At 43.9% G+C, this 25,400-nt stretch overlaps 1 protein-coding gene across 10 annotated transcripts in view; it reads right to left on the reverse strand.

Annotated features, from left to right (window-relative positions):
• Window positions 1-494: 494 nt before the first annotated feature.
• The window catches only part of nktr (natural killer cell triggering receptor), a 222,223-nt gene continuing 197,317 nt past the window's right edge, over window positions 495-25,400 (reverse strand). For 7 of the 10 annotated variants that reach the window (XM_072254165.1, XM_072254162.1, XM_072254164.1 and 4 more), the window contains 5 exons: window positions 22,113-25,118; window positions 15,373-15,465; window positions 11,520-11,579; window positions 9,950-10,030; window positions 495-1,041 (listed from right to left, as the gene is read on the reverse strand). In XM_072254165.1, coding sequence (XP_072110266.1) covers window positions 942-1,041; window positions 9,950-10,030; window positions 11,520-11,579; window positions 15,373-15,465; window positions 22,113-25,118 — 3,340 coding nt within the window. In that variant the 3' untranslated portion in view covers window positions 495-941. The remainder of the gene's footprint in view (window positions 1,042-9,949; window positions 10,031-11,519; window positions 11,580-15,372; window positions 15,466-22,112; window positions 25,119-25,400) is intronic. The other 3 variants (XM_072254167.1, XM_072254166.1, XM_072254169.1) reach the window with 3 other exon arrangements.

Here is a 25,400-nt window from a genome sequence, read left to right on the forward strand (position 1 = left end):
GAGAATGGAACCAGAATGAGGAGTGGAAAAAGAAGGGGGAGCAGGGAGAAATGACTGGAGTTTGAGAGATCGACGTCATGCTGTCAGGTTGGAGACTAAGCAGACAGAACATGCGGTGTTCCTCCTGCAACCTGAGCGTGGCCTCATCTTTGATCTTTACTTTGTTGTTCTTTCAAATATTTGTCTATCTTCACCTTCAATAACTCCAATGACCTGGCCTTCACCAGTTTCGGGACAGTGGATTTAGAGACTCACTCCCCCACTGGAAGAAGTTTCTACGCATTTCCGCAAAATCTCGTGTTTGCAAAGTAAAGGTTATGGGGAACTGGTGCAGCAGAGGTGAAACCGGCACAGATCAGCCATAATCATACCTAATGCGAGGGCAGGCTTGGAGAGAGGCCCACTGTTGATTCTATTTTTTTGTGATTTCCCACTGTATGTTGCAAACAATTCTGTAATTCATCAGCCTACAATAATAATTCCATACAAATATGTTCAAACCATTTCAAAATATACCTTTTAATTTTTTTTTGATAATCTACCCTTTTAAAAATGGATGGAGACCAGGTAGAATTATGAAAATTTACTATTTTTCCCTTTAAACTGTAACAGAATAATGCAGGTAAGTACAGTACATAAGTGTAAATACTATTGCTTACATACAAAACTGCAGGTACAAATTACAGTTCCTCTCAGCAAGAGCTGTAAAGAGTTTAATTCAATACAATTTGCAAAAAAAAAACAAAGATCAAAGAGCCTCCCCTCTTCCTCCCACCCGCTCACTGCAGCATTAACCTTGAATTTCCAATTCACTGCAGTTTCTCCCGAAGTTTAAAGAAAAGGCTCGAATGAGTCAGTCGCCAATAAATAGTTCCGGATCGGTGCAAGGAGAGGAGGAGGAGGGAAGTGTTCCACGAGGATGAGGGCTGGAGGTCTGTCCGTCAGCTGTACCTGCTGCTTTCGCTGTGGCTCCGGTGGTGGGAGTAACTCCGGTCGCTTCTGCTGTACGAGCGGTACGACCTGTAGCTTCTGTCCCGGCTTCTGCCCAAGAGAAGTGTTGCCGTTTGGGTGGGGGAAAAGAAAGGACATAATTAACCCTTGTCTTGTCCAACTTCTCAGTGTAACCGAGGAAGCAAGAATCTTTCACGTGATGAGTTATTGCCATTCTAACGTTAGTCTTCATTTCGAGAGGACTAAAATATAAAAGCAAGGATGTAATGTTGAGGCTTACATCTTCTGGCAATAGAGTGATGTCCCTTTAGAACAGAGATGAAGAGGAATTTCTTTAGCCAGAGGATGTTGAAATCCTCTGGAAATCGTTGCCACTTATGGCTATGGAGGCCGTTGGATGTACGTAGTCAAGGTGTGAAAGGTTACTGGGAGAAGGTAGGAGATTGCGGTTGAGAGGGAAAATAGATCAGCCATTATGAAATGGCAGAGCAGACTGAATGGGCCAAATAGCCTCATTTTGCTCCCATGTCTTTTGGCTTTATAAGGCATTGGTTAGATCACACTTGGGAGTATTAAGCAGCTTTGGGCCCCTTTATCGAAGAAAGGATGTGCCAACTTTGGAGAAGGACGAATGGAGGTCCACAAGAATGATCCCGGGTTAAGGGTTTGATGGCTCTGGGCCTGTACTCGCTGGAGTTTAGAAGAATAAAGGGATATCACATTTGAACCTATCAAATAATGGAAGGCCTAGATAGAGTGGATGTGGAGAGGATATTTCCTATAGCGGGGGAGTCTCAGACCAGAGAACACAGCCTCAGAACAGAAGGATGTCCCTTTGGAACAGAGATGAAGAGGAATGTCTTTAAACAGAGGGTGATGGATCTGTGGAATTTATTGTCACAGATGGCTGTGGAGGTCATTAGGTATATTTAAAATGGAGGTTGACAGGTTGTTGGTTAGTCAGGACATCAAAGAACTTGGGGACAAGGCAAGAAAATGAGGTTTAGGGGGATAATAAATCAGCTATGATGGAATGATGGATCAGACTCAATGCGCTGAATGGCCCAATTCTGCTCCTATGTCTTATGATATTGTATTATCTTAAGCTGATGACGGGCAAGGTTTAATGCCTGAACCAGGGAGGCTTGATGGTCTTATAAGACCTTTTCCAATGGGTACCAGTTAGCCATCTCACTCATATTGATCTAGTAAAAATGTACGAAAGGATGCCCAAGAAATTTTAGCTCAAGTGAAAGTCAAAGTCAAAGCAAATTTACTATCAAAGTACGTATATGTCACCATATACTTCCCTGAGATTTACTTTCATGCAGATATTCACAGGAAAATAAAGTACAATGGAATTTGTGAAAAACTATACATGAATAGAGTGACAAACAACCAATGTGCAAGACAAATAGTGCAATAAAAGTAAATAAGTAATACTGAGAACATGAGTTGTAGAGTCCTTGAAGCTAACTCCATAGATGTGGAATTAATTGAGTGTTGAGGTGAGTGAAGTTATCCACACTGGTTCAGGAGCCTGATGGTTGAAGAATAATAACTGTTCCTGAACCTGGTGGTGTGGGACCTGAGCCTCAGACCTAATGAGCTGCAGTAGAGCTAAAAACATTACCACAAATCTGGGAGACAGACACTTATCTGGACTCAACATAGTACTTCAGAGGGCAGTCATGCATCTTACACTGACTGCCTTTAAACCAGTGAATGGTCAGGGACATTATGATGTGACTGCAGAAGAGGCAGGAAAGGGGCCCAAAGGAGCCTTGGCCCTTACCCTCATCTAACGGGTACAGGTTCTTGTTCCCTGTCTGGACGAGAGTGGGGACTGCAGAGAGGATTTGCAAACTGTCCGCAGCACAGGGAGACACTAAAGTCAAAGGAGAAGGAATGTAGTTATAGGAGTTAGCATAGCAAGGGGAATAGACTGAAGCAAACAGAGTTCCTAACGACATGCCTGCTTGGTGCTTTAGTTAATTGGTTTATTGTCACATGTACTGAGGTACAGTGAAAATCTGTTTTGCATGTCATCCATACACGTCATTTCATCACATCAGTGCATCAGTGTAATACAAGGGAAAAACAATAACAATATAGTGTGATAGTTACAGAGAAAGTGCAGTGCTATCAGACAATAAGATGCAAGACAATGACAAAGTCATTATGAGGTCAAGAATTCATCTTATCTGTACAAGAGATCCATTCAATAGTCGGATACCAGTAGGATGGAAGTCGCGTCTGTGCCTGGTGGTACATGCTTACGTGCCAAGTACATTTCTTCTGGACTGGAGAGGAACTTGGAAAGGGAAGGTGATCATGGCACTAACAACATCGCTATGACAAGGAAGGAAGTTCTGCTGACGGATTGTGGGGAGCTCTGGCCAAAACTGATAAGTAGAATCACAAGGGTGATAATCTCCAGATTATTACCTGCGCCACGTGCAAAGTGTTAAAGGGCACATAGGATTAAAGAGGTAAGTGCATGCCTCAAATCCTACTGAGGGCGAGAAATGCATTCTGTTTCACAGGACACTAGGACTGATATTAGGGAAGGAGAGAGCTGTTCGTTGGGACAGACTCCATTTGAATCGTGCTGGGACCAGCGTGGTAGTGAATCATTAACTAGTGTTGCAGAGGGTAAGAAACTAACTGTGACGGCGGAGGGCTGCACAAACAGGAGGTTTTAATAAATCAGGAGTAGTGGCACGAGAGAGTGAGGAGAAGATCGACAGTCACAGCGCAATAGGCCAAGGCAGAGGATGTAAACGATAATATGCAAAACAGAACAAATCCAGGGCTGCAAATTTTAAAAAAATCAAAGCTTAACATTCTTTATTTGTGTGCACACAGCATTTGCAACAAGACAGATGAGTTGAAAGTAACATTTGAGTATGACTCAACAACTACTACAGAAATGTGGCCGCAAGACTGAGTTCTCAATATTTCACCTTTCCCAAACGGGCTGAGGGAAAAGGAAGTGGGTTGGTGTTAATTATGCACTATACCACAGCAGGGCAGAGTTGGGATATGAAGGCAGTGGATAGTGAAGTGAGCAACACACACTATGTCTCTGCCCAAAACATCAATTGTACTCTTTTTCATAGATGCTGCTTGGCCTGCTGAGTTCCTCCAGCACTTTGTGCGTGTGGCTTGGATTTCCAGCATCTGCAGGATTTCTGTTTGTAATCAGATAGTGACGTGGAATTGGTTTGGGTTGAAATCATGAACAGCAGGGGAAGGAAGACGTGTGGAAGTAGACTGTAGACCACCAAAATGTGAACTCAGTAGAACTCAGTAGGTCAGTCAGAGCATAAATGGGGATAAATGTGTAGCAGTTAGTGTAAGTCTTTCCCACCGCTGTCTGAAAGGAGCTTGTATGTTCTCCCCATGACTGCGTGGGTTTCCTCCATGTGCTTCAATTTCCTCCCACGTTCCAACGACATACAGGTTAGGGCTAGCAAGTTGTGGGCATTCATGTTGGCACCAGAAGCATGGCAACACTTGGCGGGCTGCCCCCAGCACATCCACAGACTGTGTTGGCCGTTAATTCAAACAACACATTTCAATGTGCTTCCATGTACTGTGACAAATAAAGCTACTCCTTATCTTTATAACAAGAGCCTGTTTGAAGGGAACTGCAAGTATCATGGACAATTTTAATCTACATCTTGATTAGACCAGTAAGGGTATAGTAAAAGAATTCATGGAATGTGTTGTTTGCTTTCACACAGCAGTGCATTGCAGCAGCTACTCCTATAGGGGTTATTTGAGATTTGCTTTTGCGTAATGAGCAATGATTAATAAGAGATCTTGTGTTGAAAGAACTCCAAGGTGTAATTAAGCACAATTCCAAAAACAGCTTGAGGATGAACATCATAGGTCCACAACCAGCGTCTTCAAATTAAATATGGGCACTTATAGAAGTATGTGAGAGGAGTTATCCAACGTGGACTGGGCAAACACAGAGATAAGACATAAAGCAAAGAGGAAAGACATACCTCAAAGAGGAAAGAGGTAATCATTAAGAGAAGACTGAATGCAATTAAACCTAGTTTTTAAGTAAAGGTAAATCATGACAAATTGGCACAAATTCTCTGAGGATGTAACAGGAGAGAGGATATCTGTAGATGTAGTATATTTAGATTCTGAAAAGGCATTTGACCAGGTGTCAAGCCTCATTCTATCCTGGTGGGATCAGTACTCATGGTGCTTGGATTAGTCCAATGTGGAACTGCTGCGCCAGAGATGGCTGGTCCCTCTGCTCTTTCCAAAGCCCGACTCCTCTTCTTGTGCTTAATTATAAATTATCCACATCAGAAGATAGCTAGGTAAAGTCCCAGTCAATGTCATCGTACACAACTCCCTCTCCTATATCTGCCTGACTGGAACCAGAGTGTTTGCAGCCTTGGCTGTCCAAGAAATCCTGAGACAAACTTTGGATAACAAATCCCTATCCTTATTGAATCCACCCACCTCCATCCAACTTGTTCCATGTTTCACCTATCTACTAAAATCCTCATTTGTGCCTTTGCTATTTTTGAAGCCAATCACTGCACTTTGCTGATGATTCTGACTTCCCTTATTCTATCCACTGCAAGCTGAACTTATCCAAAACACTGCTGTCTGTGACTATTCATGCTCAGCTCCTTATCCCTCGTGTGCTGACTGACTTACCATGGACACCTGGTTAAAACTGTCAATGGCTGTGCTTTGAGCAGCCGGGATTCCTTCCACGTATCACTTTCCTGTGTGAAAACCTGCCCTGCAGCCTTATCAAACTGTGCTGTACTGTGTCTCTGTGGAGGGTCTATGGGCACATTATTATGTTAAAGACCGTCAAGAAAAGGAAGGTCTGCAATCACTGCATTCGGGAAACCGCAATGGTCCTTAGTGTCTCTTGGGGAGGTAGGTGGTCATGGGCAGAGGTGGAGGAATGTATGGGGGGATGTCAGAGGTAGGTTTTTGTTTTACACACATTCACACACACAGTAGTGTCAAGGATGGTGGTAGAGACAGATATTTTTGAGACATTAAGACACTCTTAGAAAGGTATAGGAATGAAAGAAAAATCGAGAGTTATAAGGGAGGAGGGGCTGGCAGGGCGAAGACACATCTCTACCAAGGGAAATGTAAGGCACTCCTTCCCTCTACTAGCCTGTAGGTCACCCTTGGGCAAGGTGTAGCACCTGCTTAGCACCTGGTCAGGGTGGTAGATGGTTGTATGAGCAGGTGGTGCATATCACAAATCCTGGTTATGTGACCACTGACGCCAGGCAATCTCTGAGAAGTATTGATAATGGTGGGGGGGGGGGGCGCTGGGGTCACCTGTCTTGTAAAGAGTAGAGACATCGCCCAGAAAGTGGCGATGACAAACTGCTTCTGCAGAAAAACTTGCCAAGAACAATCATAGTCAGAAAACCATGATCGCCTACGACTTACGACACAGCAGATAACATTGATGATGATGATGTAGTAAGGAAGGGTTAGGTTGATTTAGAACATAGAATAGTACTGCATAGTACAGGCCCTTTGGCCCACAATGTTGTGCCGACCCTTAAACCCTGCCACCCATATAACCCCCCACCTTAAATTCCTCCATATACCTGTCTAGAAGTCTCTTAAACTTCACTAGTGTATCTGCCTCCACCACTGATTCAGGCAGTGCATTCCACGTACCAACCACTCTCTGAGTAAAAAACCTTCCTCTAATATCCCCCTTGAACTTCCCACCCCCTACCTTAAAGCCATGTTCTCTTGTATTGAGCAGTGGTGCCCTGGGGAAGAGGCGCTGGCTATCCACTCTATCCATTCCTCTTAATATCTTGCACACCTCTATCATGTCTCCTCTCATCCTCCTTCTCTCCAAAGAGTAAAGCCCTAGCTCCCTTAATCTCTGATCATAATCCATACTCTGTAAACCAGGCAGCATCCTGGTAAATCTGCTCTGTACCCTTTCCAGTGCTTCCACATCCTTCCTATAGTGAGGCAACCAGAACTGGACACAGTACTCCAAGCGTAGCCTAACCACAGTTTTATACAGCTGCATCATTACCTCATGACTCTTAAACTCTATCCCTTAACTTATGAAGGTTAACACCCCATAAGCCTTCTTAACTACCCTATGTACCTGTGAGGCAACTTTCAGGTATCTGTGGACATGTACCCCCAGATCCCTCTGCTCCTCCACGCTATCAAGTATCCTGCCATTTACTTTGTACTCTGCCTTGGAGTTTGTCCTTCCAAAGTGTACCACCTCACACTTCTCCGGGTTGAACTCCATCTGCCGCTTCTCAGCCCACTTCTGCATCCTATTGATGTCTCTCTGCAATCTTCGACAATCCTCCACATTATCCATAACACCACCAACCTTTGTGTTGTCTGCAAACTTGCCAACCCACCCTTCTACCCCTACATCCAGGTCGTTAATAAAAATCACGAGAAGCAGAGATCCCAGAACCGATCCTTGTGGGACACCACTAGTCACAACCTTCCAATCCGAATGTACTCCCTCCACCACCACCCTCTGCCTTCTGCAGGCAAGCCAATCCTGAATCCACCTGGCCAAACTTCCTTGGATCCCATGCCTTCTGACTTTCTGAATAAGCCTACCGTGTGGAACCTTGTCAAATGCCTTACTAAAATCCATGTAGATCACATCCACTGCACTACCCTCATCAATATGCCTGGTCACCTCCTCAAATAACTCTATCAGGCTTGTTAGACACGATCTGCCCTTCACAAAGCCATGATGACTGTCCCTGATCAGACCATGGTTCTCTAAATGCCCATAGATCCTATCTCTAAGAATCTTTTCCAACAGCTTTCCCACCACAGACGTAAGGCTCACTGGTCTATAGTTACCCGGACTATCCCTACTACCTTTCTTGAACAAGCGGACAACATTCGCCTCCCTCCAATCCTCTGGTACCATTCCCGTGGACAACGAGGACATAAAGATCCTAGCCAGAGGCTCAGCAATCTCTTCCCTCACCTCGTGGAGCAGCCTGGGGAATATTCCATCAGGTCCCGGGGACTTATCCGTCCTAATGTATTTTAACAACTCCAACACCTCCTCTCCCTTAATATCAACATGCTCCAGAACATCAACCTCACTCATATTGTCCTCACCATCATCAAGTTCCCTCTCATTGGTGAATACTGAAGAGAAGTATTCATTGAGGACCTTGCTCACTTCCACAGCCTCCAGGCACATCTTCCCACTTTTATCTCTAATCAGTCCCACCATCATTCCTGTCATCCTTTTGTTCTTCACATAATTGAAGAATGCCTTGGGGTTTTCCTTTACCCTAGTCGCCAAGGCCTTCTCATGTCCCCTTCTTGCTCTCCTCAGCCTCTTCTTAAGCTCCTTTCTTGCTTCCCTATATTCCTCAATAGACCCATCTGATCCTTACTTCCTAAACCTCATGTATGCTGCCTTCTCCCACCTGACTAGATTTTCCACCTCACTTGTCACCCATGGTTCCTTCACCCTACTATTCTTTATCTTCCTTACTGGGACAAATTTATCTATAACATCCTGCAAGCGATCCCTAAACATTGACCACATGTCCATAGTACATTTCCCTGCAAAAACATCATCCCAATTCACACCCGCAAGTTCTAGCCTTATAGCCTCATAATTTGCCCTTCCCCAATTAAAAATTTTCCCGTCCTCTCTGATTCTATCCTTTTCCATGATAATGCTAAAGGCCAGGGAGTGGTGGTCACTGTTCCCCAGATGCTCACTCACTGAGAGATCTGTGACCAGACCTGGTTCGTTACCTAATACTAGATCTAGTATGGCATACCCCCTAGTCGGCCTGTCAACATACTGTAACAGGAATCCATCCTGGACACACTTAACAAACTCTGCTGCATCTAAACCCTTGGAACTAATCAGGTGGCAATCAATATTAGGGAAATTAAAAGTCACCCATAATAACAACCCTATTATTTTTGCACCTTTCCAAAATCTGCCTCCCAGTCTGCTCCTCAGTATCTCTGTTGCTACCAGGGAGCCTACAGAATACCCCCAATAGAGTAACTGCTCCCTTCCTGTTCCTGACTCAGAAGAGGATCCTGCTACATTACCCACCCTTTCTGTAGCTGTAATAGTATCCCTGACCAGTAATACCACCCTTCCTCCTCTTTTCCCCCCTCTCTAACCCTCTTAAAGCACTGAAATCCAGGAATATTGAGAATCCATTCCTGCCCTGATGTCAGCCAAGTCTCTGTAATGGCCACTACATCCTAATTCCATGTATGTATCGAAGCTCTCAGTTCATCACCTTTGTTCCTGATGCTTCTTGCATTGAAATACATGCACTTTAACCCTTCTTTAGCTTCTCTTTCCTCAAAGCCTCTCTATATGTTAGATCTGGCTTTACTCCATGCACTTTTTCCACTGCTCTATCGCTCCGAATCCCATCCCCCTTGCAAATTAGTTTAAACCCTCCCTTGGAGTAGATTAAAGGATCTGTATTGTGCTGTCGTGTTTAATGGTAATTGGTTTGTCACAAGCACAGTGAAAAGCTGCTTTACACACCATTCAGATCATTTCAAAACACAAGTGCTTCGAGGTAGGACAAGAGAAAAGCAGTAACAGAATGCAAATATAGTGTTATGGTTAAATAGCAGATTTAAAAGAACATTGTTAGTAATTCTTAAAGTCTTAGAAATGAGATTGAAAGGAGTAGAATGATTATAACAGATCTGCTTAGAGCCATTCCAACACGAAATGTAGCAGCTTGGGTCTCATCTCCTAATCCCCCTTCACTGATGTGTTGGTAGGAGAAATTTCAGGATATTAGGTGAGAAGGGGACTGTCCCTGACCTTGCTGGGACTCGGTGTTTCACTACACTTGTACATAACGAGATTGAAATAGAGAGAAGGGCAGAAAGTAGATATAACTTCGAAAGAAAAGGCTGTTGTTTTGAGAGAGGTGGCAGGTTAATGCAGACAGCGGGAATACTCTCTTACCTGGACCTTCGAGATTTGTGGTAACTGCGGCTTCGACTCCGACTCCTGCTCCTACTATCGTAACTATCATATGAATCTGACCTGGAATCAAGAGGGGAAAAATATCTCAGCAATTACCACAAAGCATCTCCTCTGTAAGTGTACTGTGACAGCACTTCATGGAAGAGAATTTCAGAGGATACTATCAAGCACTTCAGTGGAGCTCGAGCATCCAGTTAATGCACTCTCACCATTAGCTACACTCCAGCACTTATCAAAGAACCTAATGGAATAATTTCTACTGCACCGAGAGCCACGGTGAATCAAATTGCACAGTGTAAGCTGTGGTGAGTTTCACTGCGGGGTATGCAGAGGCCGTTCACACCTACAAATGAAGCACTCAGTAGATCAGGCAAAGGGAAACAGAGAGATGACTGGGGGGTGGGGGGAGGTAGGTAAGCTGCCTTAGACATCCTTCCTTGGCATCATGGTCTGTAAGCAGAAGGTCCTGCTCCACATCCTCTGGCTGATGACCAAGAGATAACACCCCCGTTGTAAGAGCTCAGCAGGTCGTACAGCATCTATGGAAGAAATAAACAGCATCTCGGCCAAGACCTTTTCATCAAGACTCAATATCTGATGAGGGGTCTCGTACCAACTGTTTATTTCCGTTCATAGAAGCTCCCCGATCTGCTGAGTTCCTCCAGCACTGTGTGTGTTGCCTGGTCCATTACATTCCAAGGGCTTTCTCTGAGAACTGCCACTGACACTATACAAATCTTAACGAGAAAAAACTACTCAAGGTACTTGACACCATGAGGTAAATTTCTCCACTACTTCCTGGGAACCTATTGACTTGAAAAACAAAATTAATCATATCCATTGCATGGGAGGACACAGGAGCATGGGCGACCATTACCCAGCTCGTAAATCAAAACATTTGGTACATGGAGCTTAGAAAAATAGAGGGCTATGCACTAGGGAAATTCTAGGCAGTTTCTAGAGTAGGGTACATGGTCAGCACAACATTGTGGGCTGAAGGGCCTGTAATGTGCTGTTGATTTCTATGTTCTATTTATCCTGGAGGAAAGCTGAAGTCCACTTCCCTGCAAGTGGTCAAAGACATAGAACTTCAACCTCACAATTTATGAACTTGCAACTTTATTATCTACCTGCACTATTCTGCATTGTTATTGTTTTACCTTGTGCTACCTCAATGCACTCTGTAAAGATCTAAAGATCAGCTTTATTTGCCACATGTAGAGTACATTGAAAATATCTAAACATACTGTGTCATTTGCATCAAATCAAATCAGTGAGGATCGTGCTGGGCAGCCCACAAGTGTCTCCATGCTTCCAGCGTCATCATCATAATGGTGTGAGCTCTTCATCGCATCTTGGTACATGTGACAATAATAAACCAATTCCAATTCCTCTTTCACAAAGCTGCCCTAAAGTGATAGTAGTAACTGTGTGGGACGGACCGTGTGGGACCTGGGATGTTCTGGGACTGTAAGCCATCCCAAGGTGAGGAGAAGGTGCCAACATTCAGTACTTGAGTTTACAGCAGTAGCCTCCACTGGATACATACCGAGATCTCCGGTGACGGCTGGAAGAAAGGCTTCTGGAGCGGCTGTGACTGTATGTTCTACTGTTGGAGAAACAGAAACAAGTGTAAGTGAGCAGGTACGAAATACACAATCCCAAAAACTGCTTTCAATCTGCACCATCTGTTACATACCTACATCCAGGTCAAGGCTATGTTTTGTATACCTTCCCCTCCCTCTCTCCACTAGCCAGCTAGTAACCTGTCAAGAGTAGGGTTATAATCTGAGGCAACTTTTTGTCACAGTCCACCAGAAGCACAGCTGGGAGACGTGAAGGTGCTATTAACAGTAACTGATGTTGCTCTACGAAAACATATTTAGTGGGTAGGAAGGCAAGGAAAACAGCTCAAGGTAACTCCTTCCACCCACAGAGAACTGCTTGCATTCTCAATGCCTGCCTGCGATGACTGTGCCAGTGACTGCTGACAGTAGCCTACAGCTTCCAAAACATGGCATAGAACTCACGGCTGTCGTCACCTTGGTATTTAGGTGCAACTGTATGGGAAATCAGGTTCTAATCATTCACAGCATTTTTCTTGCAAGCTGAAATGAATGTTTCTGCTAAATAAATATACTTGCTTGCTTAGGTTATCTGCCAAAGACAAATGCTTGTGCTTTGTCTGCACCAGACTCTCTGTCAGAAGTATTAAATACCTCAGAGTTCCAACTTCATCCTGTTCAAGCTATGTTCAGACATGGAGACTACCAACAAGTATTAGATCGCACAGTGCATCAGGGTTGCAACAGATTCTGTTCGCAAGATGCAGGGGTCATTCAATGGTTTTCCAGGGCAGAAATGGCTAATGTGAGGGGGCATAATTTTAAGGTGATTAGAGCAAAGTATTGGGGGGGGGGGGGAATTACAGAGGTTTTTTTTTAAGATACGGAGAGTAGTAACTACATGGAACACTCTGCCAGGCAGATACATTAGGGATATTTCAGAGACTTAGATCGGCACACGGATGATTAAAAAAATGGAGGGCTTTAAGGGAGTGAAGGGTTAGACTGATCTTGAAGTAGGTTAGAAGGTCACTACAATACCATGGGCTAAAGAACTATGCCATACTGTTTATGTTCTATATCCCATGTTCTACGACAGCAACCCTGGCCTGAATAGAGTACATTGGAGCAAACCGATTCAAAAGGATGATTCAAGAGTCGCTCGGCCTGAAACACTAACTGTACTCTTTTCCATAGATGCTGCCTGGCCTGCTGAGTTCTTCCAGCATTTTGTGCATGTTGCTTGGATTTCCAGCACCTGCAGGTTTTCTCTTGTTTATGATTCAAGGCTCATTCAATGACCTTTTTAGCCATCAAGGCTTGATTGACGATCTACATATCTCTATCAAATCATGGGAGTGGGGACTGAGATTCCCCGGGATTCTCAGGGATTGCAAGTGGTGATGAAGATGTTAATGTTCTAAGGCCTAATGATTGAGGAGATAAAGACTGACATAAAAAAGTGGAGGCAAAAAGGTTAAGTTGTGCTTTTCTGTAATGTAGACCAAAAAATACAATGTCAAAACATGATCTTCTATAATGCCATCAGCCTGAAATGTTAAGTGCTTCCCCCTCCATGGATGCTGCTTGAATTGCTGAGTATTTACAACAGCGTCAGGTTTAATTTCTAAATATAATTTATAGTAATAATTTCTCATTATCTTGTACACCTCTATCAGGTCACCTCTCATCCTCTGTTGCTCCGAGCAGAAAAGGCCGAGTTCACTCAACCTATTCTCATAAGTCATGCTCCCCAATCAAGGCAACATCCTTGTAAATCTCCTTCCTCAGCTCTTAAACTCAATCCCACGGTTGATGAAGGCTGATGCACCGTATGCCTTCTTAACCACAGAGTCAACCTGCGCAGCAATCGAACCCTGTTCTTACGGTGACACATTATGCTGCACCCCCTCCCCCATCTCCAATCTCACTAACAATTTTCTACAAATCTGGAAGATAAGCCGTATTGTTCTAATTAAACTGGGAGTGTTGACACTATTTTGTCATTTACTCCTCAGACTCAGAGCCTACACCTTTGGTGCACAAAGGAACATGATGTGGGCCAGACTGGGTCCCTCATAGGAGGCTCATTCGGTAGATTAAGATGCGTGGGATCAATAGTAATTCAGAACTGGCTTGTCTATAGAGACCGAAGGTAGTGGTCAAAGGGACTTATTCTAGCTGGTGATTAGTGGTCCACAGGGATCTGTACTGGGATCTCTGCTGTATATAAATGACCCGGATGAAAATGTAGATGGGTGGGTCATTAAGTTTGTAGATGATACAAAGATTGGTGATGTTGTGGATAGAATAGATGACTGACAAAGAATACAATAGGATAGATAAGTTGAAGATATGACAGGAGAAATGGCAGATGGTGTTTAACCCTTTCTACGGTTTCTACATCCTTCCTGTAGTGAGGCGACCAGAACTAAGCACAGTACTCCAAGTGGGGTCTGACCAGGGTCCTATATAGTGCAACATTACCTCTTGGCTCTTAAACTCAATCCCACGATTGATGAAAGCCAATGCACCGTATGCTTTCATGACATGAAAACACCAACACTGAGTTTGCTCTGCACAGAATCTACAATAGTGCTCCGTGAGTGCTGAAGTAATTGGTGGATATTGTCACCCTCTGAGTGAAGAAGTTTCCCTAAAATTGCTGTCAGCTCTTTTGGTGATTATTTGAAATTTATGCCCTCTCATTATCATACTCCCACCTAACTGAAACAACCTTTATTTTCCTTGACATAATCCTTCACAGCTCTGGACTCAATCAAGTTGTATCCTTAACATACTTTTTTGTGAAAGGAAGAAAACAGCCCTTATATCTCAAACCTTCATTTGTATCTGCAGCCCCTCCAGTGTGATCACACAAAAGTAATCACCTTGTTCACCAGTATTTAATTGCTTTCCTGTTTCGTGCTTCTCTAGACAACTAAGAACTCCATTTTCTCAGGCATTACATTAAGGCTGCAATGGCACTCTTATAGACTAACCTCTGGAAATGGGGATGGTCAGTAAATCCTGACTACCCAAATAAATCCACATCCCACTCATAAATAGAAGTACACTGAAAGCAATTTATCTGTTTGAAGTCTTTATCTGTCCTCTGCACAACAAAGAAAAGCCTCTTCTCATTGGTGATGCCTTTAATCAGAAAAGGGACTCAATATTCCAATTCCAGTCTGAGAAGTTTCATAAACTCAATGGCTACTTTACTAGTTACACCTGCTTGTTAATGCAAATATTTAATCAGTAAATCATGTGGCAGCAACTCCATGCATTAAAGCATGCAGACATGGTAGAGGTTCAGTTATTGTTCAGACCAAACATCAGAATGGGGAAGAAATGTGATCTCAATGATTGTTGGTGCCAGACGGGTGGTTTGAGCGTCTCAGAAACTGGGATCTTTGCGCACAACGGTCTCTAGAGTTTACAGAGAATGGTGCGAAAAACAAAAACAAACATCAGTGTGTGGTAGTTTTGTGGGTGAAAACGCCTTGTTAATAAGAGCAGTCAGAGGAGAATGACAGGAAGGCGACAGTAACTCAAATAACCACGCATTACAAACGCGGTGTACAGAAGACCACACTGGGTTTCACTTGGTGGCCACTTGATTAGGTACACTCCTGAAGGGACCACTAAGTGAGTATACGTTGAAAATAAACGTCCTAAAATACCTTATTTTCTCAAATCACCACTTATTTTCCTCACCTGTAACAACTCAACAGAAAAGCACGTTTTTTTGAACTGATTAGGAATGCCACTGTGGTACAGCTGTGAGCACGAAAGAATACTACCATTTATAAATGCCATTTGAAATTAGGTTACCTATGGCTTCTGTAGCTTCTGTAAGAACTGCTATGGCTCGAGTGATCTCTGCTGTGCCTTCGTCTGCTTCTACTCCTGCTATAACTTCGTGACCTAGAGTGAATTGCAAAACGTAGTGCAGATTTAAATGATCATGGATATCATTTTAGATATTTCAACACTCCAGCTATAAGTGTATGCAACAGCAAAATAGCTGCTTTGCGATGAGACAAAACTAAGGGTACCTAGCAACCATTTCAGAAAATCATAAAGGACTCCCTTAACCCTAAGGCATATGAGTGAGTGTGAGAAGTACTAAAAAAGCGATGATGAGAAGTACTCAAGATTGTTTAATGTCATTTCCAGTACACAAGTGTAGAAGAGAAAGAAATAATTGTTACTCCTGGATCCGATGCAGTATAAAAATAATATAAAAATATAATAATAAAGAACACAATAATAAAACAACCCACAATAAATACAAATACATTTGATGGCTTACATACTTAAATAGAAAAAGTCATTTTTTTTTCTTAAACACTGCTCGGGGCGAAGGGTCTGCACTGCGCAGGCGCATGACGTAGCACGCCAAGGTTTAAAAAGAGAAAATTTCAACGGTTCTTGTTTCAGTCGAAGCAAGCAGCTGAAGAAGAGTGGAAGAATTCTGGTAAAAAAAAAGTCGTTTTTTTTTTCTTAAACACTGCTCGGGGCGAAGGGTCTGCACTGCGCAGGCGCGTGACATAGCGCGCCAAGGTTTAAAAAGCAGACCACCACATACAGCGGCCATCGTCGGAGTGGACTGAGTCAGAGTGGGACGGCTTTGGCTCAACAGGCTTCAGCAGAGGCCAGGGTAGGTTCTGATAAGTTTTTTATTCAGATTGTCTAGCGTAGAGAGAATGCCAGGCAGGATGTTGGAATGCTCCTCTTGCAGGATGTGGGAAGTCAGGGAGCCCTCCGGTGTCCCTGACAACGACACCTGCAAGAAGTGCATCCAGCTGCAGCTCCTTACAAACTGCGTTAGGGAAATGGAGCAGGAGCTGGATGACCTGCGGATCATTCGGGAGAATGAGGAGATTATAGATAGTAGCTACAGGGAGGTAGTTACACCAAAGGAGCAGAGCACAGGAAATTGGGTCACTGTCAGGCGAGGGAAGAGGAAAGGGCAGGCAGAGCAGGGTTCCCCTGTGGCCATTCCCCTCAACAACAAGTATACCACATTGGATACTGTTTGGGGGGGGGGGGGATGACTTACCCGGGACAAGCTGCAGTAGCTGGATCTCTGGCACTGAGTCTGGCTCTGCAGTGCAGAAGGGAGGGGGGAAAAAGAGGAGAGCGGTAGTGATAGGGGACTCGATAGTTAGAGGTGCAGATAGGAGGTTCTGTGGTCATGACAGAGAATCCCGGATGGTTTGTTGCCTCCCGGATGCCAGGGTCAAGGATGTCTCTGATCGATTGCATGACATTCTGAAGTGGGAGGGTGATCAGCCAGATGTTGTGGTGCACATCGGTACCAATGACATAGCAAGGAAGAGTGAGGAGGGCCTGGAGAGTGAGTATAGCGAGCTTGGTAGGAAGTTGAAAAGCAGGACCTCAAGGGTGGTAACCTCAGGATTGATACCTGTGCTACATGCCAGTGAGGGTAGGAATAGAATGCTCTGGAGGATGAACAAGTGGCTGAGGAACTGGTGTAGGGAGCAGGGTTTCAGATTTCAGGATAATTGGGACCTCTTCTGGGGCAGGTGGGACCTATACAAGAGAGACGGGTTACACTTGAACCACAGGGGAACCAATATCCTTTCAGGGAGGTTGGTTAGTGCTATTGGGGAGGCTTTAAACTAGATTTGCAGGGGGATGGGAACCAGAGTGCCAGAGCTGACAGTGTGGCTGGGGTGAAAATAAATGATGTTAAAAGTCCAAGCAAATCCGCTAATAGAAAGGTTGTGAGTGGTGGTAAAAAATCTTCTGAGGTGTATATATTTCAATGCTAGGAGTATTGCGGGGAAGGCGGATGAGTTGAGGGTGTGGATTGACACGTGGAATTATGACGTTATAGCAATTAGTGAAACTTGGCTACAGGAGGGGCAGGACTGGCAGCTTAATATTCCAGGGTTCCGATGTTTCAGATGTGATCGAGGCAGAGGAATGAAAGGTGGGGGAGTAGCATTGCTTGTTAGGGAAAATATTACAGCAGTGCTCAGGCCGGACAGATTAGAGGGCTTGTGAGTCCTTATGGGTGGAGCTGAGAAACAGGAAAGGTATGGCCACGTTAGTGGGATTGTATTTCAGACCACCCAATAGTCAACGAGAATTGGAAGAGCAAATCTGCAGAGCGATAGCAGGCAACTGCAGGAAACATAAAGCTGCGGTGGTCGGGGATTTTAATTTTCCATATATTGATTGGGTCTCCCATACTGTTAGTGGTCTAGATGGTTTAGAGTTTGTAAAATGTGTTCAGGAAAGTTTTCTAAATCAATATATAGAGGGACCAACTAGACGGGATGCAATATTGGATCTCCTGTTAGGAAACGAGTTAGGACAAGTGACAGAAGTCTGTGTAGGGGAGCACTTTGGTTCCAGTGATCATAACACCACTAGTTTCAACTTGATCATGGACAAGGATAGATCTGGTCCGAGGGTTGAAATTCTTAACTGGAAAAAGGCCAAATTTGAAGAAATGAGAAAGGATCTAAAAAGCATGGATTGGGACAGGTTGTTCTCTGGCAAGGATGTGATCGGTAGGTGGGAAGCCTTCAAAGGAGAAATTTTGAGAGTGCAGAATTTGTATGTTCCTGTCAGGATTAAAGGCAATGTAAATAGGAATAAGGAACCTTGGTTTCTCAAGGCATATTGCAACTCTGATAAAGAAGAAGAGGGAGTCGTATGACATGTATAGGAAGCAGGGAGTAAATAAGGTGTTTGAGGAGTATAAGAAGTGCAAGAAAATACTTAAGAAAGAAATCAGGAGGGTTAAAAGAAGACATGAGGTTGCCTTGGCAGTCAAAGTGAAGGATAATCCAAAGAGCTTTTACAGGTATATTAAGAGCAAAAGGATTATAAGGGATAAAATTGGTCCTCTTGAAGATCAGAGTGGTCGGCTATGTGCGGAACCAAAGGAAATGGGGGAGATCTTAAATAGGTTTTTTGCGTCTGTATTTACTAAGGAAACTGGCATGAAGTCTATGGAATTAAGGGAAACAAGTAGTGAGATCATGGAAACTGTACAGATCGAAAAGGAGGAGGTCCTTGCTGTCTTGAGGAAAATTAAAGTGGATAAATCCCCGCGATCTGACAGGGTGTTCCCTCGGACCTTGAAGGAGACAAGTGTTGAAATTGCAGGGGCCCTGGCAGAAATATTTAAAATGTCACTGTCTACAGGTGAGGTGCCGGAGGATTGGAGAGTGGCTCATGTTGTTCCGTTGTTTAAAAAAGGATCGAAAAGTAATCCGGGAAATTATAGGCCAGTAAGTTTAACGTCGGTAGTAGGTAAGTTATTGGAGAGAGTCTAAGAGACAGAATCTACAAGCATTTGGATAGACAGGGACTTACTAGGGAGAGTCAACATGGCTTTGTGCGTGGTAGGTCATGTTTGACCAATCTATTGGAGTTTTTCGAGGAGGTTACCAGGAAAGTGGATGAAGGGAAGTCAGTGGATATTGTCTACATGGACTTCAGTAAGGCCTTTGACAAGGTCCCGCATGGGAGGTTAGTTAGGAAAATTCAGTCGCTAGGTAGACATGGAGAGGTGGTAAATTGGATTAGACATTGGTTCAATGGAAGAAGCCAAAGAGTGGTAGTAGAGAATTGCTTCTCTGAGTGGAGGCCTGTGACTAGTGGTGTGCCACAGGGATCAGTGCTGGGTCCATTGTTATTTGTCATCTATATCAATGATCTGGATGATAATGTGGTAAATTGGATCAGCAAATTTGTTGTTGATACAAAGATTGGAGGTGTCGTAGACAGTGAGGAAGGTTTTCAAAGCCTGCAGAGGGACTTGTACCAGCTGGAAAAATGGGCTGAAAAATGGCAGATGGAGTTTAATGCAGACAAGTGTGAGGTATTGCATGTTGGAAGGACAAACCAAGGTAGAACATACAGGGTTAATGGTAAGGCACTGAGGAGTGCTGTGGAACAGAGGGATCTGGGAATACAGATACAAAATTCCCTAAAAGTGGCGTCACAGGTAGATAGGGTCGTAAAGAGAGCTTTTGGTACATTGGCCTTTATTAATCAAAGTATTGAGTATAAGAGCTGGAATGTTATGATGAGGTTGTATAAGGCATTGGTGAGGCCGAATCTGGAGTATTGTGTTCAGTTTTGGTCACCAAATTACAGGAAGGATATTATTAAGGTTGAAGGAGCGCAGAGAATTTTTACAAGGATGTTGCCGGGATTTGAGAAACTCAGTTATAGAGAAAGGTTGAATAGGTTAGGACTTTATTCCCTGGAGCATAGCAGAATGAGGGGAGATTTGATAGAGGTATATAAAATTATGATGGGTATTGATAGAGTGAATGCAAGCAGACTTTTTCCACTGAGGCAAGGGGAGAAAAAAAACCAGAGGACATGGGTTAAGGGTGAGGGGGGAAAAGTTTAAAGGAAACATTAGAGGGGGGCTTCTTCACACAGAGAGTGGTGGGAGTATGGAATGAACTGCCAGACGAGGTGGTAAATGCGAGCAACACACATCAAAGTTGCTGGTGAACGCAGCAGGCCAGGCAGCATCTGTACGAAGAGGTGCAGTCGACGTTTCAGGCCGAGACCTTTCGTCAGGACTAACTGAAGGAAGAGTGAGTAAGGGATATGAACTTTCAGCTGTCAGTCGCGGCCTGAAACGTCGACTGCACCTCTTCCTACAGATGCTGCCTGGCCTGCTGCGTTCACCAGCAACTTTGATGTGTGTTGCTTGAATTTCCAGCATCTGCAGAATTCCTGTTGTTTGTGGTAAATGCGGGTTCTTTTTTAACATTTAAGAATAAATTGGACAGATACATGGATGGGAGGTGTATGGAGGGATATGGTCTGTGTGCAGGTCAGTGGGACTAGGCAGAAAATGGTTCGGCACAGCCAAGAAGGGCCAAAAGGCCTGTTTCTGTGCTGTAGTTTCTATGGTTCTATGGTTCTAAATTGAATGTATGTCCATAAATTAACACTAGGCACCGGGTCGTCTGTACATAAGGTGACTGATAGGAAATGATAAAGTAGTGGTGGTGGGGTGGATTAATTGGTGGAGGTGATGATCAGTCTGATGCCTTGGGGAAAGTAACCAGTTTTGAGGGGTAAGAAAGCAAGGCAGAGAAAGTATAATTCACACAGCACATTTCACATTCAAAATCAGAATCAGGTTTAATAACAATGGCATATGCCATACAATTCAATATGCAGCAGTACAGTGTAATACATAAGAACTGTAAATTACAGTAAATATATATTAAAAATGTTAAATTAAATACATAGTGCAAAAAGAGAAAAAATGTAGTGGGTAGAGTTCATGAGTTCAATATCCATTCAGAAATGTGATGGCAGTGGGGAAGAAACTATTTCTGAATCGTTGATGTGTCTCTTCAGGCTTTTCAGCATGTCCTCTCTGATAGTAACAATGAGAAGAGGGCATTTCCTGGTGAGAGGGGTCCTTAATGATGATGCACTAAGGATGGAGTAAGGTGCTTTCCAAGTAATTCCATAATTCCTTATGACATGGGAGATGGCTACTTAGCTAATCAAGTCAATGCTAGCTCACAGAGCAATTGTATTCCTCCTTTAATTCTTTCTTTAATCTATTTTCCCCACCAACCCTCCCCAAATTCTACCACTCCCCTACATGCTAGGTGCAATTTGCAAGGGCCACAAGTGACAAACTGGGTTGCACTGAAAGAAGGAACACAGGAAACGTTATCATCCCACAAGAGATTTAAAGATATTCAATCACAGAGTCATAGAGCACTACAGCACAGAAACAGGCTCTTCCACCCATCTAGTCTGTGCCGAACTATTATTCTGTGTCTTGGAAATGCTGGTGACATTTTAACATTTTCTGTTCTTATATTAGAAATGTATGGAAAAGGCAGAGGAAAAAAGTGAAAAAATTTCAGAACAATTCTCATTTCAGGTTGCACAAGAATAGCTCCCCCTCAGACAGTAAAGTCCAGTAGTCTAGGTCACCAAAAGTTGGAGTTACCATTAACAGTGAGATGCTTGTACCACCCAGCAATGAATGAAGAGACTTCTGAAATTATCTAATGAAACTTTCTCCCAAATTGTAAAGAAGATTGCTAGCACAAAGAGACTTCTTTGCAGACACAGGGGAATCTGCAGATGCTGGAAATCCAGAGGAACCCATATAAAATGTTGGGGGTACTCAGCAAATCAGGCAGCATCTACGTAGGGGAATAAAGAGTCGATGTTTCAGGCAAAGACCCTTCACTGGGACTGGAAAGGAAGGAGAGAGAAACCAGGATAAGGTAGGGGGAAGAGGCTGGAATACATCACTTGCCAGTTTGTACTCCTTCTTCCCCACCATCATCTTATTCTGGTTTCTTCCGCCTTCATTGCCCATCTCTACGAAGAGTCTCGGCGTGAAATGTCAACTGTTTATTCTCCTCCATAGACATATTTGTCAAGTGTTTCTAAAACATTCTACATATTTAATGAAACTTAATGATGACCAGAAGACACTATGATTGAACTGAATTTGTTTACAGTAGGTTAGAAACCATTAATCTGACATTAGAACATAATTCAAAGTCAATATGGAATACACCTACCTGTAAGAAGAACTGTAACTTCTTGAGCGGCTCCTCGACCTACTGCTTGAGCGAGACCGTGTGCGGGAATGCGTCCTGTCCCTTGAGCTGGATCTGTAGTGACCACGTGAAGTACTTCGACTACGAGATCTGCTGTTGCTGTCCCTTGACAGCGAGTCTTCCTCACTTGAGCTTTCTTGATTTCTTTGCCTTTGGTTCAAGCGCGCTGTCCGCCGAACTTCATCAAAGAGGGAACCCGGTTTGACTTTATTTTTACTTTTGATTTCTATTTTCAGTCCTTGGGGTTTATTATCAGGTTCTGTAGTTTCTACTTTAACCTCTGTGTTAACTACGGAGCAGGCAGCTGGTACACTTGGTAATACTTTTAACGGTTTCCATTTATTACTCTCAGTTAATTCACTCTCAGTCTTTGTACTACTTTCTGTTGTATTCCCGTTGATGTCAGGTGGCTGGGCAGACTCAGCACCATTCTTTCCAGTCTTATTTGGCTCACCTTTCTCTACCGGCACACTGCTTTCTGGTTTGACTGCAGAGCCCTTTGCTCCTTTGCAATTACCAGCCCCAGAAAACGATGCTTCCTCACTGCCTTTTGGTGCTAGGGAGATGGAAATGCACTTCTCTGGTGTGGAACCCTTGACACTCTGATGCGGGGCCTTGGCTTTTTCTGCTGCACTCGGTGCTTTTGCTACTGCAGCTTCGGTCTTCAATAAATCACCCTTCTGCCTTGGCTGCGGTTCCACTTCTTTCCGGTGACTTGAGGTAACAGGGGAGGATTCATGGGGTTCCGCATTCTCTCTGACAGGGTGGATGACTTTCGCTGAGGCAGTGCAATTTATGACACTGGTTTCAGTGTCATGGCTTCCCACTTTGGGTGGTGTTTGGTGTTTGGTTGGGTTGACTTTAGGTTTTCCATCAAATGCGCCAGGCCCATCCATTTTTGCCTCCTCCTCTTCCTCTTCCCCGAACTCCAGAGGGGGCTGCCAGTGGAATTTTTCTTTTGCCTTCTGTACCTTTTTGATCTTCTTCTTCTCACTTTTCTTCTTGAACTTGGCGCTTTTGGACTTGGACCTTTTCTTACTTTTAAGTTTGTGTTTGACTTTCTTCTTCCGCCTCTTCTCGCTCTCGCTGGCCGATCCCGAAGAGCTGCTGGAGGCGGAGGCCTTTCTGCCCGCTGGCGGCTTGCCACCTACCTCGGAGCCTGACGATGCGGATGACTTGGCACTGCAAACCTTAGACCTCGAGTTCATTCCCCCTGTGGTCGTCTTCCCTTCTGTCTCCCCGACGTCAGATTTCTCAACCACCTCGCCCTCTTCCGAGGTCGACCGAGATTGCACTTTGCTCCCCCTACTCTGTTCGGTTTCTGACTCTGTTTCAGATTTCAATCTTGCTCTCTTGTGTACTTTCTTTGTACTTTTCTCACCTTTGCTGTGAGAGCCAGAGGCAGATTTCCTCTCTGAGGATTTGTTCCTCTCAGATTTCTTCCTTGGCTTCTGTACCTGATCATTTGCTGTGCTTGCCTTCATGTTTAAATGGTCCTTGGCAGAACCTTTGCTGGGATGCTCATCTTTTCCCTCTGATTTCTTGCTGCTTCGATTTTTTTTGGGAAATTCTGTCTTGGAGTTAGACGCAGCCAGTCTTTTAGATTCTGATTTTCCCTTTCCTCTCTCGTATTCATCTGAATCAATCTCACTGGAAGATTGTGAGGATGACACACTGCACTCAACACTTTCATATTTCTTCCCAGTGCTGCGCTCTCTGCTTATGTGGCTGGTTGTAGAGCTTGCCTGCTGCTCTTTATCTTGCTTATTAGAAACCAAATTTTTCTTTTTATCTTTTCCATACTTCTCTTCACTGCTAGCCACACAACCTTCTTCAGACTCGTATGAACGACTAGATGATTTGGAATATGAGGATTCCCGGTACGGGGATTTGGTTACGGACCGTGACCTAGAACTGGACCGACTCCTTGACCCAGAGGAGGAACGGGTTCGTGATCTGGAGCTAAACCCTCTACTCCTCGAGCTCTTCTGATAGCCTGAGGTTGAACTTCGATCGCTCTCGTGGTCAGAGTTGTAATGCCTTCTAGTTTCTGAACTCCGATGCTGTTTCCGTAGAGATGGAGAGAGCTCATCTTCCCTGGAACACTTGGAATCTCTACTGCTCAATGTAGGTGTGGTTTCACTGAGTTTTGCCTGGGCTTCCTGGATCCGAACATAAGAAGGTTTCCAAGGCTTTTGCCCTGGTCGCCACCTTGAAGGTGGGGGACTCTCACTTAGTGGAACAGCAGGAACAGCTTCAACAGTAGTAGCATGTGTTATAATTTTTTCATTTTCCTTTGAACCTACCCTTGGCGTATCAAGTTTCTTCTGGTTTAGGTTTTCAAAATGCTTTCTGGTACTCCTGTGTTTGTGCTTGGATTTGGAACTTGACTTGGATGTGGATCTACTTCTGGACGATGCAGAGCTTGAACTGGATCGGGTTCTCGACCGGGACCTGGACCTGGAACTGGTTCTAGACCTTGACCGCGTTCTGGATCTCGATCTGGTTCTGGACCTAGTCCCAGTCCTAGAATGAGATCTTGATCTAGACCGGGACCTAGACCCTGATTTTGATCTAGAATAGGACCGAGATACTGTACTAGCTGAAGAAGATAGGTGACTAGAAGATCCAGACCATACTCTTTCTGAAGAGTGCCTTGATGAAGCTGTTAATGGAGATTTCTTTTCCTGCTCAAGTGAAGACTTCGTCTTGAAGCTTGATGAGCGAACAGATTCCGAAGGTACGGAGATCTCCTTTGTTTTATACTTGTGGCCTCTCTGCTTTCTGGAATGCTTTTGCTTCTTGGACTTCTTCTTAGCTTTGATTTTCCGCCGTTCCTTTTTAGGTCTCTTATAGCGGCTGGACTTTCTCCTCCTGCGGTCATCTGAATAATATCCATCATGTGACCACGATCGAGACCACGGGGAAGCAGATCTGTCACTCCACCGCCGTGATTCTGACTTCAATCTACAGATCAGAAGAGATAAAGCTCAACTTATGCTTGAAGAGGATCCATCAAGTTAAAGAAAGATGGTATTCCATTTCACTTTAGTACAGAATGTATTTACTTGGCAATAAATACTCAAAAGGAATTGAATGTTTCCAATATTGCTTCACTTCTGTCTTGCAATTGTAGGTGTCATTATTTTTGTTTTAAGGGTATTTTATTTTGAAAGTGTAAATAAGATAAATTCAGTCAAATGGAAAAGCTATACAGTCACAGATTCAGAGGTCAACAGTGAGGAAGGT

This window comes from Mobula birostris, chromosome 3 (assembly GCF_030028105.1).
Source record: "Mobula birostris isolate sMobBir1 chromosome 3, sMobBir1.hap1, whole genome shotgun sequence".
In the NCBI taxonomy this organism is placed as follows: Eukaryota; Metazoa; Chordata; class Chondrichthyes; order Myliobatiformes; family Myliobatidae; genus Mobula; species Mobula birostris.